The 16,700-nt window shown below is 45.5% G+C and overlaps 1 protein-coding gene across 3 annotated transcripts; it reads left to right on the top strand.

Annotated features, from left to right (window-relative positions):
• Nucleotides 1-15,943, top strand: dusp12 (dual specificity phosphatase 12). 3 transcript variants are annotated; one of them, XM_034103585.2, is made up of 8 exons: nucleotides 1-214; nucleotides 2,496-2,760; nucleotides 3,984-4,097; nucleotides 7,369-7,487; nucleotides 7,922-8,009; nucleotides 8,241-8,374; nucleotides 14,705-14,784; nucleotides 15,444-15,943. In XM_034103585.2, the coding sequence occupies exons 2-8, from the start codon at nucleotides 2,498-2,500 to the stop codon at nucleotides 15,585-15,587; spliced, it is 942 nt and encodes a 313-aa protein (XP_033959476.1). In that variant the 5' UTR covers nucleotides 1-214; nucleotides 2,496-2,497; the 3' UTR covers nucleotides 15,588-15,943. The 3 variants fall into 3 exon arrangements, with proteins under 3 accessions (XP_033959476.1, XP_033959478.1, XP_033959477.1); XM_034103587.2 differs by having other exon boundaries at nucleotides 5-113; XM_034103586.2 differs by lacking the exon at nucleotides 1-214 and adding an exon at nucleotides 686-803.
• Nucleotides 15,944-16,700: the final 757 nt, after the last annotated feature.

Below are 16,700 nucleotides of genomic sequence, written 5' to 3'. Positions count from 1 at the left end.
AGGAGCTGTCCTGTGCGTTTCCTTCCGGACACTCTGAAAGACGCACCAAACCCCCGCAGTAACAACCACACGTTTGTTGTTGTTGTAGTTTCCTCGGTGTTCTGTGTTCAGGAGTGAGTTATTATTTTGTACACAACTCTTTATGTTCAAATATTTCAGTAAAATTAGGATTAACGTTTGAGCGGGAAAGCTAAACAAGTGAGGGGCTAACGAGGTGAGTAGCTGCCGTCCTCAGAGAGCTGTCTCACTCACACACACACACACACACACACACACACACACACACACACACACACACACACACACACACACACACACACACCACACACACACACACACCACACACACACACACACACACACACACACAGAGCTGTCAGCGGCAGAGCTCTCATGTTAATGCTCTGTTCCGGCATGTTTGAGGAAGAAGTCAAAGTAGAGCTCTTAAAAATAGTATATTAAGCCTTCAGGGTTGCCAACTCTCACGCATCTGGCGTGTGACACACGCTTTCACCCTCAATCTCACGCTCTCACGCTGCCCAAACTATTCTCACGCCAAAAACAAGAATACCGAAGACTAGAAACGGTTTTGAAAACTTTTGTCAGGTAGTGATCTTCTTCTCAATAGAACATCTTTGATAATGTCTTCTGGCCAATCAGAATCAAGATAACGGCGAGGTGTTGTTGCAGGAAGTCCCGACGGAGAATACTTTTGCTGTAGTACATCTATACATCGATACAACATTACGTGTTGATAGAAATCAACACGTAATGAAATAAGACCCACGGTTTGATGATTGACAGGTGTGTGGGCTGTCTTCCATTTTGACACACAGAACAATGGGGGCTATCCACCCTTATCCACAATGTAAAGTCATTCACCGCCTCTTCTCTCTGTGAGGAGCAGCAGGTTCAGCTTTCAGAATTTTTTGGATACTGTCTTGAGTTCAAATGTCTAGGAATCCAAACTAGTATTATTAAAATCACTGTTTTGTAAGCTACAGATATAACAAGCTAAATATGGGTCAAGCTAGCAACCAGGCAGGTTCACAGGGGGCGGAAGCACGACGGTGGTCCTGGGACGGGTGTGACATGGCACATTTACAATGATGGCTCATTTGCTTGAATGATCAATTGTTCATTCAAGCATACAGTTGTATTGTTGATTGGTGTGCAATGTCCCTGTAAAAATAAACAGAATAAAATACTGTACAGTAGGCCTAAAGTGTGTGTGTGTGTGTGTGTGTGTGTGTGTGTGTGTGTGTGTGTGCCAAATGTCAGAAAGAGGAAGACAGACAGGGGAGTGCCACTTGCTCTGCTGCAGGAGGGCCTCAAATGAAGTTGAGAAAGGCAAATCCTTCAGGGAAGTAGCAAAGTCCCTGGATATATGCCATGTCACCCTGTACTATGCCACCCTGTGCCGGTTCCATACAAAGAGGCTGAGGTTGGAGAGTCAGGGATCACAAACACCCCAAGAGTAGGCTGCTGGACACCAAAGAAGGTGTTCTCAGCAGAGCAGGAGATGCTTTTGAGAGACTCCCTGATGGAGGCAGCTGATTTATATGATGGTCTCAGCTCAAAGGAGGCAGGTCCACATAATGAAGGTAGAAGCACCTCTCAGAGAACAGGTTAATCCTTCACAGAGGACGATGCTATCTGGTATCCTGGTCATTGCTCATTGTTTGATGGAGGATGTGTGAAACCCCATTCAAATCTTGTTGCCTTAGAATTTGACAGCTTTCCCTGTTTGTTGTCATGTCGTGTGAAAAAAGGCAACCGTTATTAACATGTTACAACCGTGCCTGCCATGTGCTACAACTGTCCCTGTACACAAGGACAGTTGTAACAGTTGAGTTAAAAAAAAAAATACATTTTCCAACCTGTACTTATTTCATAAAAGCATCTTAAATGCATTGTTTCAGTAGCTGACATATTGATAATGTATAATATAGCAACATGGCTGTCCTATTGTAAATGTTTTTTTACTTATTGTGGAAAAGCCCAAAAAGTGTTCCAACTGTCCCTGGTCTCCCCTACAGTACTTGAGTAAATGTACTTGGTTACTTCTACTACTTTTAGTTTTTAAATAACAATACCCATACTAAGACCCAAAGGAGCGCAGGAAACACTGAAGAAAGTAGAGAAATAAGGTTTATTTATCAAGGAAATGTGAAATCTACTTGAAATATTTTCGATATATTTACTAGTTTGCCCTGCATTGAAACATTTTGTATTTAACAAATCAGTTTCCCCCCAAAATGTTTACCGACTGTCAGTCAAAAATAATACAAGTAAAAAAAACAGACAGACATTTACTTATTAAATACTGGAGGCTGGACACCCTCCCTCGGGTGCGAGTACATAACAGCTGCTATAACAACCATTAGTCATATCGTAACACGTGAATAATTGTGAAGTTTTTTTAAATGAAATAAGATTGAAATTCCTGATATGTTTTTGAAAGAAGACATGACATGAGTTTGTGTGTGTCTGCAGCCATGCTGCTGGTGGACCCCGGCCTCTACATCGGCACTGTGGCGGACCTCAATGACAGCCAGGGATTGGCCGCCGCAGCTGTCACTCACATCCTGTCTGTTGACTCTGTGGACCCTGCCCCTCTGGTTCCTGCTGATGGGAACTTTCGCAGGAAGTGGGTCAATGTTCTGGATGAGGTGTCCTCTGACCTTCTGAGTCACATGGACGACTGCTTCCGCTTCATTCAGGAAGCTGTGGATGGAGGAGGGGCTGCACTCGTTCACTGGTAAGGGTCTAAAACTCATTAGTTCAGGGGCCACATTCAGCCAAATCTGATCTCAAGTGTTCATCCCCCCTAGTGGCCGAAACATGTTACAGCATTACTACGTCTAAAACTGTTCCAATACAAATATTTCGTATATAAATATTTGAATAAGGTAGGACACTGGTTAATAATATTGTAGTGTGTTCAAGTAACCAAGGGATATAGTAGTTATCAAATAAGTATAAGATGTGCACGGGGTAGTGGTGGTCTAATGGATAGTGAGGTGGCCTGAAGATTGGAAGGTTGTGAGTTCAAATCCCACCTGGAACACCACCACTTGTGCCCTTGAGTAAGGCACTTAGCCCTTAGTTACTCCAGGGAGAACGTCCCTGTAATTGGTCATTGTAAGTCGCTTTGGATAAAAGCGTCAGCTAAATGAAATGTAATGTAATGTAATGCACAGTTAGATACGTTTTACAGCTATGTAATGCACTGTTGTTGGGGGAGAGACCGCCCTTTCCATATAAGTGTGTGTGTACGGCGGGCATGAGGCGTGCATGACGGGACGAGTTGTGTTCGTATGTGGAAAAGTCATATTCAGTGCGGTAGCACCCCACGCAATAGTTGGGACTGTGTACTGACGACAGTAAAAAAGGTTTGCCCCCCCAAGCGCAAATGTGAAACTCCGCCTATGCCTGTACTGTATGTACATACATATGTACATACAATAACGTTTTAATTGATTTGTTTTTTAGACAGACATTATACTAAATACATCATATATTAAAAGACATATTTTCTACTAGATTCCATCTGATAATTGATGTTATTCCTGCTAATTATTGGCATTTACTTACTAAAATATATCTTACTAGTTATATCTACCTGGAGCCATCTTTTTTTCTTTTTATATATGGTATATTCACATTATCATGTTCAGCCTTTGCATTGTCTATGTTGTAATTCTATTCTGTTTGACCTACTGCACATCTTTCCGTCCTGATAAAGGGATCCTCTGATTCTCTCCCGAGGTGTATTACATGTTCCCCCGGTAACTGTGGGGTTTCCTTTTGGAGATGTTCCTCGTGTGTGTCAGGCTCTACGGACAGAGGGTGTTGATTGCTGTACAAACTGTAAACAGACCCAGAGACATAGGGCTATTTCAACGAACTATCAACAAAGAGAGGGTCCCAGTAGAGTGTGAGGGTCAGTAAAGCGTGTGAACAGCTGCTGTTTGTGATCAGTCAGGCCGGAAGGAGTCGCAGTGCCACCATCATCACCTCCTACCTGATGAAGAAACACCAGCTGAGCTTCACTGAGGCCTCCCTCAGACTGAAGGCTGCCAAACCGGACGTCCAGTAAGTGTGTGTGTGTGTGTGTGTGTGTGTGTGTGTGTGTGTGTGTGTGTGTTGTGTGTGTGTGTGTGTGTGTGTGTGTGTGTGTGTGTGTGTGTGTGTGTTGTGTGTGTGTGTGTGTGTGTGTGTGTGTGTGTGTGTGTGTGTGTGTGTGTGTGTGTGTGTGTGTGAGTGTGTGTGTGTGTGTGTGTGTGTGTGTGTGTGTGTGTTGTGTGTGTGTGTGTGTGTGTGTGTGTGTGTGTGTGGTGTGTGTGTGTGTGTGTGTGTGTGTGTGTGTGTGTGTGTGTGTGTGTGTGTGTGTGTGTGTGTGTGTGCCTCCTGTCAAGCAGCAATCTAACAACCTTTTTTGTGGGATGATATATAGTTGGTGATCTGACCTAGGGCCAGGGTAGGATTTTCACGACGGCCATGGCCGTCATAGCCCCTCTGTCTGGCCGTTATGCCCCACAAATAATTGTACGCCTTTGGGCCCTCACACTGTTAACATCTCGAAGTTTCTTTAAAAGCGACAGAACAGTGTTTTCTGAACTGCATTATGCTGTGTTCACAACGGACGCGATGCGAATATTCGCATAATCGCTGCTGGAGTTTCACCGCGGCTGTCAGCTGTGTTTACTCCGGTCATTCAAACAGAACGCGCTGGAGAGGGGGGCGGGGCTTATTTCCATGTAAATACTGTGGTGGAAACCAACTACGACAAAATTAACCTATTTTACTGTGATTTAATTGTAAGACACGTTTCAAAATGATGCTGAAGTAACTACATACTGATACCGGTTAGTACAAAACATGAATGAATGCTTTGACAAGTCTGCAGACAGACGGCAGAGAAAAGCTTTTAAAATGCGTGTTTTCTGAATGGATCACTCAGGCTAAACTAACCTGCAGCTGCTCCGTCCACACCCACAACAACGTCCTATACCTCATTCACACCACCGCAACTCCGGTTCAAGCTCCGTGCTAGAGCTTCTCAGGTTCAGAACCGGTTCTTCGGTTTAGCTCCGGCTCTTTTCACACCGCCCAGAGTCCGACTGGTGCTGCGTCATTGCGTCATCGTTTGCATCATGACGTAACCGTTTGCGTTCCTGCTTCATAAAGCCAAACCGCGCGGAAACCCCTCACAGCTGACACCGACAACAACAACAATGGTCGACTGTGCTCCAGCTTCCTCTGTACCTCTTCGGAAGACCAGATTCCCAGCAGGTAGCTGGTCTCTTCAGTGGACCACTGCTGCTTGTTACGTTTCTCCATCGTTGTGTACAAACTGGATAAAACGCGGGCTTGTTGTTGTTGTTCAGGAGTTGATCCCGCCCCCGCCTCGACGTAAGCGTGACGCATGCGGTGCTTTTGCTCTGGCCGGACAATTTTTTGGTGCTCGAAATTAACCGGATTCTGGAGCTAAGAGGCTGCTCCGCTGCGGTGTGAACAGGAAAACCCGGTGCTTTTCAAGCTCCAGCTCCGAACCGGCCCTGAAACACCGTTGGTGTGAATGAGGTGCTAAAGACAGAATTAAAGCAGCGATTGTATTCAGTTTCTGAACAGAGCTGTGAGGAGTTGATTAAAGAGACTCTCGTACACGCACGCACACACACACACACACACACACACACACACACACACACACACACACACACACACACACACACACACACACACACACACACACACACACACACACACACACACACACACACACACACACACACACTTCAGTGTGCACTGCTAAATGATGTATGTGCAGAGTTTGGCCCTTGAAGGCTTATTCTTCTGCTCTGAAATGGAATATATTTGTTACATATTAATAGAATTTTAGATTTTTGGATTTGCGAATGGGAGAAGTAGTAGATGGAAAACATACCAAACACTAATTATTCAAAGTAGAGTATTTCGTTGTATATACGGTAATACTAAGGAGGCATAGGCCTATATGATATAATGTTTGACATTATTGACATTAAAAAAGTGATTTGTTTTCCATGTCATTCGTGTGTTTTTCTTATCAAAAAGTGAAGTTATATATTTGTAAGCTCCAAATCCAAATGTTTCCCTCAATGGCCTTTGTGCCCTGGCATGTGGCCTTTGTGCCCTGGCATGTGGCCTTTGCGCCCTGGCATGCGGCCTTTGCGCCCTGGCATGCGGCCTTTGCGCCCTGGCATGTGGCCTTTGCGCCCTGGCATGTGGCCTTTGCGCCCTGGCATGTGGCCTTTGCGCCCTGGCATGCGGCCTTTGCGCCCTGGCATGTGGCCTTTGCGCCCTGGCATGTGGCCTTTGCGCCCTGGCATGTGGCCTTTGCGCCCTGGCATGTGGCCTTTGCGCCCTGGCATGTGGCCTTTGCGCCCTGGCATGTGGCCTTTGCGCCCTGGCATGTGGCCTTTGTGCCCTGGCATGTGGCCTTTGCGCCCTGGCATGTGGCCTTTGTGCCCTGGCATGTGGCCTTTGCGCCCTGGCATGTGGCCTTTGCGCCCTGGCATGTGGCCTTTGCGCCCTGGCATGTGGCCTGGCATGTGGCCTTTGTGCCCTGGCATGTGGCCTTTGTGCCCTGGCATGTGGCCTTTGTGCCCTGGCATGTGGCCTTTGTGCCCTAAAAAGATGTGTGACACCAAAGGCCAAATGGCCTTGCCCCTAAAATGACGAAATTCCAAGCCTGTCTAGGGCTGCACGATATTGGAAAAAACTGACATTGCGATTCCCCCCCCCCCCCTGCGATATGAAAACATACAGGAATTGAAGAAAATACAGTTTTTTCCCCGCAAACCATCCTTTCTTGAACTTTAATGATACAATTGGTATTTTTTAAACTATATTTAACCGGATGAAGGATTTTAGTCACGGACGTCTGGATCTTAAGTTATCAGAGCAACACGCTGAGCTAGCTCGGTTAGCAGCGCCGAACTGGAGAAACACATGAAACCACTTTATTCAGTGTTTTTACCTTTAATCACCGGGTCGTCTGCTTTGGAGATTTGGTTGTGGTTTGCTGTGCGTGCAGAGCCTGCCTGTCACTCACTCAGGTCCCCCTGCCATGAGAGCCGCGCACGTTTTCCTTTTGTAGCAAGCAGCAAAATAATTGTAACATGACGTATTTGAGTTAATGTGCCTACTTAATATCGCACGTCCTAAAAAAAAAAGTGCACGTCCACGCGATGTGAATATCGCGCATGTGCATATCGCGATTATCATCACGACACGATATCTCGTGCAGCCCTAATCTGACCAGTATGGATATTATAATAAGTTCCAGGGCAGATGATTGACAGCTGCTGGTGTGTTGCAGGGTGAACAGCGGCTTTGAGAAGCAACTGTGTCTGTACGAGGCTCTGCACTGTGAAGTGGACACCTCCAGTCCTCGGTACAAACAGTACAGACTGAGCAAGATCACCGAGAAGTACCCTGGTAAACACACACACACACACACACACACACACACACACACACACACACACACACACACACACACACACACACACACACACACACACACACACACACACACACACACACACACACACACACCACACACACACACACACACACACACACATGCAGACACACACACACACACACACACACACACATGCAGACACACACACACACACACACACACACACACACACACACACACACACACACACACACACACACACACACACACACACACACACACACACACACACACACACACACACACACACAGAGCACAACTGTGCAATGTTTATTGTGATTAAACCATGAGCAGATCATATTTATCGCTACATGGACTCTAATGAATTGATTTCCAACGCTTTCTGTTTATGTATGTGAATGTGTGTGTGTGTGTGTGTGAGCAGAGATGCGGCACATTCCCAGGGAGCTGTTTGCCGCTGACCCCGCCCACTGCAGCTCCTCTGAAGTGTCCTATCGCTGCAGGAAGTGCAGGTGACAGCTGGACACATGTTAGAAGCTGATTGCATGTCATATGGGGAAGTGAAAGGTCTTCAAGTAGCAAGCTTCAGACTCTACCATTTTCTTCCTGATGCCAGCGACAGGAAAACACCTGTTGCTGACTGCAGGAATTGTGAAGTCATTTCAGAATAAACCATTTCATAAGATGTTGTTCTCGCTACTGCTGAATGAAAGCTAATCCTACTCCCTGCTGCTGCTCTGCAGGAGGGCTCTGTTCCGTGGCTCCAGTGTGCTCAGTCACTCTGTGGGAGGAGGAGGAGGAGGAGGAGGAGGAGGAGGAGGAGGAGGAGGAGGAGGAGCGCAGGCCTTCGGTTACAGGAAGTCTAGTAACTGCAGTGGTAAGAACACAACGCACTGACACCCACAGCATACCAGAGTAAGTAACTAAGTACATCTACTCAAGTACTGCACTTAAAGGTCCCATGTCATGGCCATTTCTACTGATCATAATTCCATTGTTGAGTCGACTAGAATAGATTCACATTGTTCAATGTTCCAAACTCACATTGGTTTCTCACAGCATCTCTGTACAGTCTGTGTATTCACTCTCTGTCCTACACGCCTTGTTGGAGCTCCTGCCCCCCCCCTTTTTATTCCATCACAAAGCTGATGAATCAAATCACCAGCCAGTATGTATGTTCTTCTGGTTGCTGTGGAATCTGAGAGGGGGATTGCTTGATCTGACCTGTTATTTCCTCTTTGTGTTTGCCTTCAACATGGTCTCCATCACTTCAGGCATGCATTCTTTATACTTCAGTTAATACCCAGTGGAATGTCCTTACCTACTGGCTAGTTAAATCAAAGAGGTTACTTTTGTTTGGCTGGGCAGTGTAGTTTTACACAACGTCTTATTTGACTTTCTCAGGACTTAAACAGTTTTTGGGGGGCAGACCCCCTCAAAGAAAAAAATATATTTACACGTAAGGTCATCATCTCATCCGTGAGCAGAGCATCAAGTTGACGTGTATTGCAGCTGAATGCGGCGATTACCATTTTGTTCAGCAACACGCCTCACAAACGTATTCAGATCAACAGCTTTAGTGCGTTTTGATTCAATGCTGAGTGCAGCCACACTGACAGTCTCTTCTCTGTGACTGTAGACCGCAAGTACCTCATTCCTTCAGTGCTTGGGTCCGAATGCTTCTCGTTTTGCGCCGTCCCGTTCAAATGAAATCGCCGCCAATCATATGTCCACGCTCGCGCCAGGACCGGGGGAGGGGTTACATGACGTGCATCTTGTGCTGCATTCACTTGCACTCGGACATTAGAGACTTTCTCTCATAAATGTCCGATGAGCGCTGTTTGCAGTCTATGGACATAGCGGATCATTTTGACTCGTTGCGTTGTGGCGATGTCTCGCAGATAACACAGATAACACAGATAATACAGATAATACATATGAAAAGTATAATTTGCTCAGAGTCCAGAGACAGTTGTGGTTCGGTCCGGATCCGGAGTCTGTACTTTGAGGATGCCTGCCCTACGCTGTACATATCCGGCATGAATCACTGAAAGGGTTTGGGAAGCTTTGTTTCGTGAAAGGCTGGCAGAGGGTGCGGCCATAGCTCTGGGCGTGGCTACTGGGTATCCCCACGTCAGAGTGCCCAGGAAGAAAACAATGGAAAAAGAGAAATGTCCAACGAGGGGTTCTGGGGCAGCAGACAGGTCTTCTCTGTGTTAGAGCTTTACTCCCTACAGGGTGCACTTTGAGGGTTTGTGACTCTGCAGACCGTCTACATGCAGAACAACGACATGACATGGGACCTTTCAATACAAATGTTGACGTACTTGTACTTTACATTTTATGCAACTTAATACTTCTACTCCAGAACATTTTAAAGGGAAATAATGTAATTGTACTCCACTTAATTTATTAAACAGCATTAGCTACTTTTAACAAAACGCTTCTCTAAAAATGTAATTAGTCACATTTCTTTATTTCTTTTATAAAAGTCAATCAGAACTTTGTCAGTAAAATGCTACTTGATGAAACAATATTATCTAGAAATGTGACATGTATAAATATATAACTATATACACACATAAAGGTACTTTTATTTGTTATACTTTAAGTACATTTTGCTGATAAAGATTTGTACTTTGACTTGAGTAAGATTTTGAATGCAGGACTTTACAATAAATGAATGGTACTTGTACTCAAGTAAAGCATCTGAATACTTCTTCCACCACTGAGGAGTACGCACCATGACGCCTGGGGGGCGCACAGAGGTAGGGAGAAAGGGAAGGGTGCATGCTGAAAATAAAGATGTCCTTATTCCAACTTAGAGATAATACAATGAAGTCCTTTGCATGCGATGGATCTCTGGATGTGTTTGTGCTGTGCATCCTGCACCAGCCTGGGAACGTGTGGCACACGCAGTGGCACACGCAGTGGCACACGCAGTGGCACACGCAGTGGCGACTGGTCATTAGGGGCACAGCCCCACCTAGTGTCAGCAGAAAGTATAAAAATAATGATTACAACAAAATGCAAAAAAATAAATAAAAAAATATATAAAATATATTTTAAGATCATGTTTAATCATCTGATTCGTCTGTACATTGCTGTTTTAGTCTGTGCTCTTCTAATTAGTGTCTACAGTGTGTGCCTTGAGCTGTTTGTTTAGAGCAGGGGTGGGGAACCTCCGGCCTCCGGGCCGTATACGGCCCGCGAGACCATTTGGTACGGCCCTCGAGGTAATTTATAAACACACGCAAAAAAGAAAAGAAATCTAGACCGCAGAATAATTAAACAAGCGAGTGCCTGTTTTTCCTGGCCAAGGTCAGGGTCCTTGAACACAACACGAGCCTAAGGTGTCATCACGTGGTATGTGTCTCGTCTGACGGGTTTAGTTCTAACGGAGAGCACCAGAACGCGGCTCCGGGCCGGGACTTCACAAATTGCAGTAACCATAAGGAGCCATACACATGCCGCAGTTTTTGCGTGGCTGTGTCTTTAGTTGAGAGCCCAGTGGCGATCTGCTCATCTGTCATACAGTCAATAACTTTGTTGTTATTAGCATCTGGTAGCTATGCTAACGAATATAAGAAGCTTTCTCTCCAACCAGTGAGGTAAAGGCACATCTTTATATGACCATTATACTTATCAAAAAACAAGAGAATAAAGTAAACAGGTATAAAATACTATATGACAGTAAAAAAAAGTTATTATTAAACAAGAATACAGTTTAAAAGGAGAGTGATTTGTAAAATATCCATAAAGAAAAAGATCTGCTTACAGTTCTGTTTCATGTGGGTGTTGAGAGATGTATCCATAGATCTATTAATTTTACTCTCAAAGTGCACCAGATTGATGCTTTCAACTTCAACATTCAAAACAAATCTTCCTGGTGGTGCATGCCCCCAAACCCCCCTAGATGAGATTAGATCCCCCCCCCCCCCCCCACTTAAATCATGTCCACATGGATATGAAACTAAATACATTTGCACACATCTTGTGTCCACGGTGCATGCATGCGCGGGTCATGGTCAAATATCTGGATTAAGAGGTTGCTTTTTCTTTGCACAGCATGAAAGAAAGGCCAAATCAATGGGCTGTGATTTTAGTTTTTTAAGCAGACGTTGAGTTCAATAATTTGTATGGCCCTCGAAGGATGTTGTAAAAATTGAAATGGCCCTTGAGAGGAAAAAGGTTCCCCACCCCTGGTTTAGAGCCATGTGGGACAAAACCCGATCCTGCCCCTCCCTCTCTCTGTCTAAGTGAACGGTGACTGTAAAAACTACACTGCGCATGCTCAGAGTATTTTCCTATTTAATGTGTGTGGCAAAAAATAATGACCATAGGGGCAAAGAGCTGCCATCCCCACCATACGTCATCTCACATCATTCAGAGCTGATTGGCTGTAAGTACGTGTGCCGCGAAAAGTGTGGTGTGTGAAGAGGAGGTGAAGAGGAGAGAGAGACGCGTCCTAAAACCAGGAAGTAAGCTGCGCATGGCTTCCCTCGACCTAAAAGCAACGAGATTTCTCCGTAGGAAATTAGAAAATAGCTCAAAATAAGATCTGTGGGAAACGTAGCTGTTAGATAAATGCACGTTTTGTTCAGCCGGATAATATCCACATGTCTACCCTACTTTTATAATTTTCGAATCATAAATCTATCCATTAGATTAGATTTATGATAGACTTTTGAAACTACAAGAAGATAAGGAGGACTTTTACAAAAAAGTAATAGAGATTTTTGTCCAGAGGGATAGGTAAATGGACTTAATCTTCAAGTCAAGGTAAGACCACCATTGTATTGAAAATGGGATCTTACTAAGAGAGAACAATTCAATATTTAAATGATAAAATTACATTAGTTGGGTATCCTTCTGTTGAACTGTCTGTTTAAAATTAATTGAAGCATCAGACAAAAAAAGCTTTTGAAAATAATATTATATTTTGATTTAGGTCAAAATATAATATGTGTAAACCTGAAGAGTCAGAGCCAGTGCCTCACCAGCCATGCACCTCTCTGCAGAAGCTTATAGACATCTAAGTTGTTTGTGCCCCACCACTTTTGCACACATAGAAACGCCACTGGGCACACGTTGGCTCCACAACACCTCTAGTCTTTATTAAAACAGCTTTTATAATAGTACTATATTTTGCTCATTGCTCATTCCTATAAAAAAAACACACTCTTCTCTCCGTGTTTTTGTGTACTCCATTTACACAAAAGCAAATTGGTCGTATGTATAAACCCACTTGGTAATAACACGGATTCAGATTTAACTTTAGAACATATCATCACAGTTTAAAGTTTGCTTAAAACCATGTGTAAGATCAAACTTATTTTCTAAGAGCTCACTTTTTCAAACAATACCTAATATGGAACAGAGCTCAAGTTGTAGACTGATGGAGGCCCACAGCTGAAACCATGGCAACACCATGCATCCTGTTCTGCATCCAGCATGACCAGCCAATACAGTTCCCAAAATACATCAAAACACATTGGACTGCTGTTAGACAATACAAATCAAGTCTCACAAAACATTGAGCAGCTGTTCTGAAGCTGCTGTCAGTCGTCTCCCGATCCTCATCTCCCGATCCTCACCTCCCGATCCTCACCTCCCGATCCTCACCTCCCGATCCTCACCTCCCGATCCTCATCTCCCGATCCTCACCTCCCGATCCTCACCTCCCGATCCTCACCTCCCGATCCTCACCTCCCGATCCTCACCTCCCGATCCTCACCTCCCGATCCTCATCTCCCGATCCTCACCTCCCGATCCTCACCTCCCGATCCTCACCTCCTCACCTCCCGATCCTCACCTCCCGATCCTCACCTCCTCACCTCCCGATCCTCACCTCCCGATCCTCACCTCCCGATCCTCACCTCCCGATCCTCATCTCCCGATCCTCACCTCCCGATCCTCACCTCCCGATCCTCACCTCCCGATCCTCACCTCCCGATCCTCACCTCCCGATCCTCACCTCCCGATCCTCACCTCCCGATCCTCACCTCCCGATCCTCACCCTCCCGATCCTCACCTCCTCACCTCCCGATCCTCACCTCCCGATCCTCACCTCCCGATCCTCATCTCCCGATCCTCACCTCCCGATCCTCACCTCCCGATCCTCACCTCCCGATCCTCACCTCCCGATCCTCACCTCCCGATCCTCACCTCCTCACCTCCCGATCCTCATCTCCCGATCCTCACCTCCCGATCCTCACCTCCTGATCCTCATCTCCCGATCCTCACCTCCTGATCCTCATCTCCCGATCCTCACCTCACCTCCCGATCCTCATCTCCCGATCCTCACCTCCCGATCCTCACCTCCTGATCCTCATCTCCCGATCCTCACCTCCTGATCCTCATCTCCCGATCCTCACCTCACCTCCCGATCCTCATCTCCCGATCCTCATCTCCCGATCCTCACCTCCCGATCCTCATCTCCCGATCCTCACCTCCCGATCCTCACCTCCCGATCCTCACCTCCCGATCCTCACCTCCCGATCCTCATCTCCCGATCCTCACCTCCCGATCCTCACCTCCTGATCCTCATCTCCCGATCCTCACCTCCTGATCCTCATCTCCCGATCCTCACCTCACCTCCCGATCCTCATCTCCCGATCCTCATCTCCCGATCCTCACCTCCCGATCCTCACCTCCTGATCCTCATCTCCCGATCCTCACCTCCTGATCCTCATCTCCCGATCCTCACCTCACCTCCCGATCCTCATCTCCCGATCCTCATCTCCCTATCCTCACCTCCCGATCCTCATCTCCCGATCCTCACCTCCTGATCCTCATCCCCCGATCCTCACCTCCCGATCCTCACCTCCCGATCCTCATCTCCCGATCCTCACCTCCCGATCCTCATCTCCCGATCCTCACCTCCCGATCCTCACCTCCCGATCCTCATCTCCCGATCCTCACCTCCCGATCCTCATCTCCCGATCCTCACCTCCCGATCCTCACCTCCCGATCCTCATCTCCTGATCCTCATCAGCAGAGCTTTCCTAGTCGTCGTGGAATTATAACTTCATCTCAAAACTAGCACAACTTTAGGTGTTTATCTTTTTATTGTAGAACTCTGACAACTTCTTATCCATGTCGTCTTTAAAGCTGAGCTAATATTTGAACTGGATTTGATGTTCTGCAGCCTTTGTGAAGGTTGCACAGCTTTAAGATATATTGACATAAATGTTTCTGTTTCTAGGAGACGTGCAGTGTACGTCCTACTTCATAGAACCCGTGCAGTGGATGGAACCGGCTCTGGTTGGAGTGATGGATGGACAGGTAATCACACACACACACACACACACACACACACACACACACACACACACACACACACACACACACACACACACACACACACACACACACACACACACACACACACACACACACACACACACACACACACACACACACACCACACACACACACACACACACACACACACACACACACACACACACACACACACACACACACACACACACACACACACACTTTATTAAACTCATTTATCAAGTTTCAGTTCTCATCAGAGGAGCTTCATTTGGAAATGTGATCTTAATTCTTTAACGTTTAGTTGTTCCTTCAGTATAGAACATGGCACAGATCCGCCCAGTGCGCTTTTCAGATAACAGAAACATCTGGAATGTTGTATTTGTCCCACAGCAGGGACTTTGCAGATAAAGGCAACATAAAAAGAGTAGTCCAACTTATTAAATAAAGAGACACATACAAAATAAAAATATCTAATAAGCACACATCCAAGGTATAGAACACAAGTAGCAGCATCATAAAAGTAAATCAACATAAACAGGTGGGGAAGCAGCATCCAGTAGCAAACAGTGAACAGCATGTAGTGCACGGTTTTATTTGACAAGTGTTTGTGTGTGTGTGTGTGTGTGTGTGTGTGTGCGCGTGTGTGTGTGTGTGTGTAGCTGCTGTGTCCTAAGTGCAGCTCTAAGCTGGGCTCGTTCAGCTGGTGTGGGGATCGGTGTTCGTGCGGGAGCTGGGTCACCCCCGCCTTCCAGCTGCACCACAACAGAGTGGACGAGATCCGACAAATCAACATCCAGAAATAAGTGCAGAACATGTTAAACTGTCAGATCCCCTTCACTGTTGGGAAATACATTGATAACACGGTGGCCTTTGAAATGAACACTTTTGCCAACTTCAATTATTGAAGTTTTACAGAAATTGGTGCGAAAACAATCAGTCTTTTATCTGATTGATCAGAACATTCATGTTTCTTTCATATTTCAATAACCACTTATTATTGGCTTTAATGGATACTTGTATATTAACAAAGTAAACTGCTTTGCAGAAAGTGAGTTTAACACCACAGCTGGTATTCTTTTGTGTTCCCCTTGACTTTCCATCTGTTTTATAAATCAGCACTGTCATACACAAATCATGTAAATAAATGAAAATAAGTCTGCTGCCATGTATTATTTACATTCTGCATTCTGAGGTGCTGCATGTGATTGACCTGAAATGTATTTATTTAGAATACACCCCTTGAGATAAACATATTGTTTTCGAAGGGGGTCCTGACATATCGTACAAATAGCAAGACAGTAACACAAGATACCAATCTAGGGTCATTTTAGTTTGTGATATACATTTGTTAAGCCGTTTTAACAAGGTTGCTAACACTTTTCCACCTTTGGAACATTGCCAGGATCAGACCATTTTTAACTCAGAATGCTCCTGAAGTTCTCTTTTTACTGGTCTTCAAAATCTTTAAAGAAATTGCAATTAATTCAGAACGCTGCGGCCAGGATTTGTACAAACCCAAAATAGGGATCACATTTCCCCTGTGCTGGCATCACGGCACCGGTTACCGGTTACCGGTGCTTTCAATGGTTAACACGGCTTTACATCACCTGGCCTTTCATTTCATCACAGAAGGGCCGAAGGTATTACACAGGGGGGGCTGCTTTCTGTTGTTATGTCCCCTTTGGAGTTCATAGTCTGTCTTACTCTTAAAGCACTTTGCATCTTGCATGAAAGGCGCTCTGTACTGTAAATAAAGACACGTTACTAACTAGGGGTGTTGAAAATAATCGTTTCTACGATGCATTGCGATGCGGACGATTCGGTCTCGATGCAGTGACGGAAGATAATCGGTTATAGAGTAGTAACGTTGCTTCCTGATTTTCCGGCCTCGGCTTTACTATAACGTTTTTTCTGTC

This window comes from Pseudochaenichthys georgianus, chromosome 17 (assembly GCF_902827115.2).
Source record: "Pseudochaenichthys georgianus chromosome 17, fPseGeo1.2, whole genome shotgun sequence".
Lineage (NCBI taxonomy): Eukaryota > Metazoa > Chordata > Actinopteri > Perciformes > Channichthyidae > Pseudochaenichthys > Pseudochaenichthys georgianus.
This window is presented reverse-complemented; position numbering and strand designations above follow the sequence as displayed.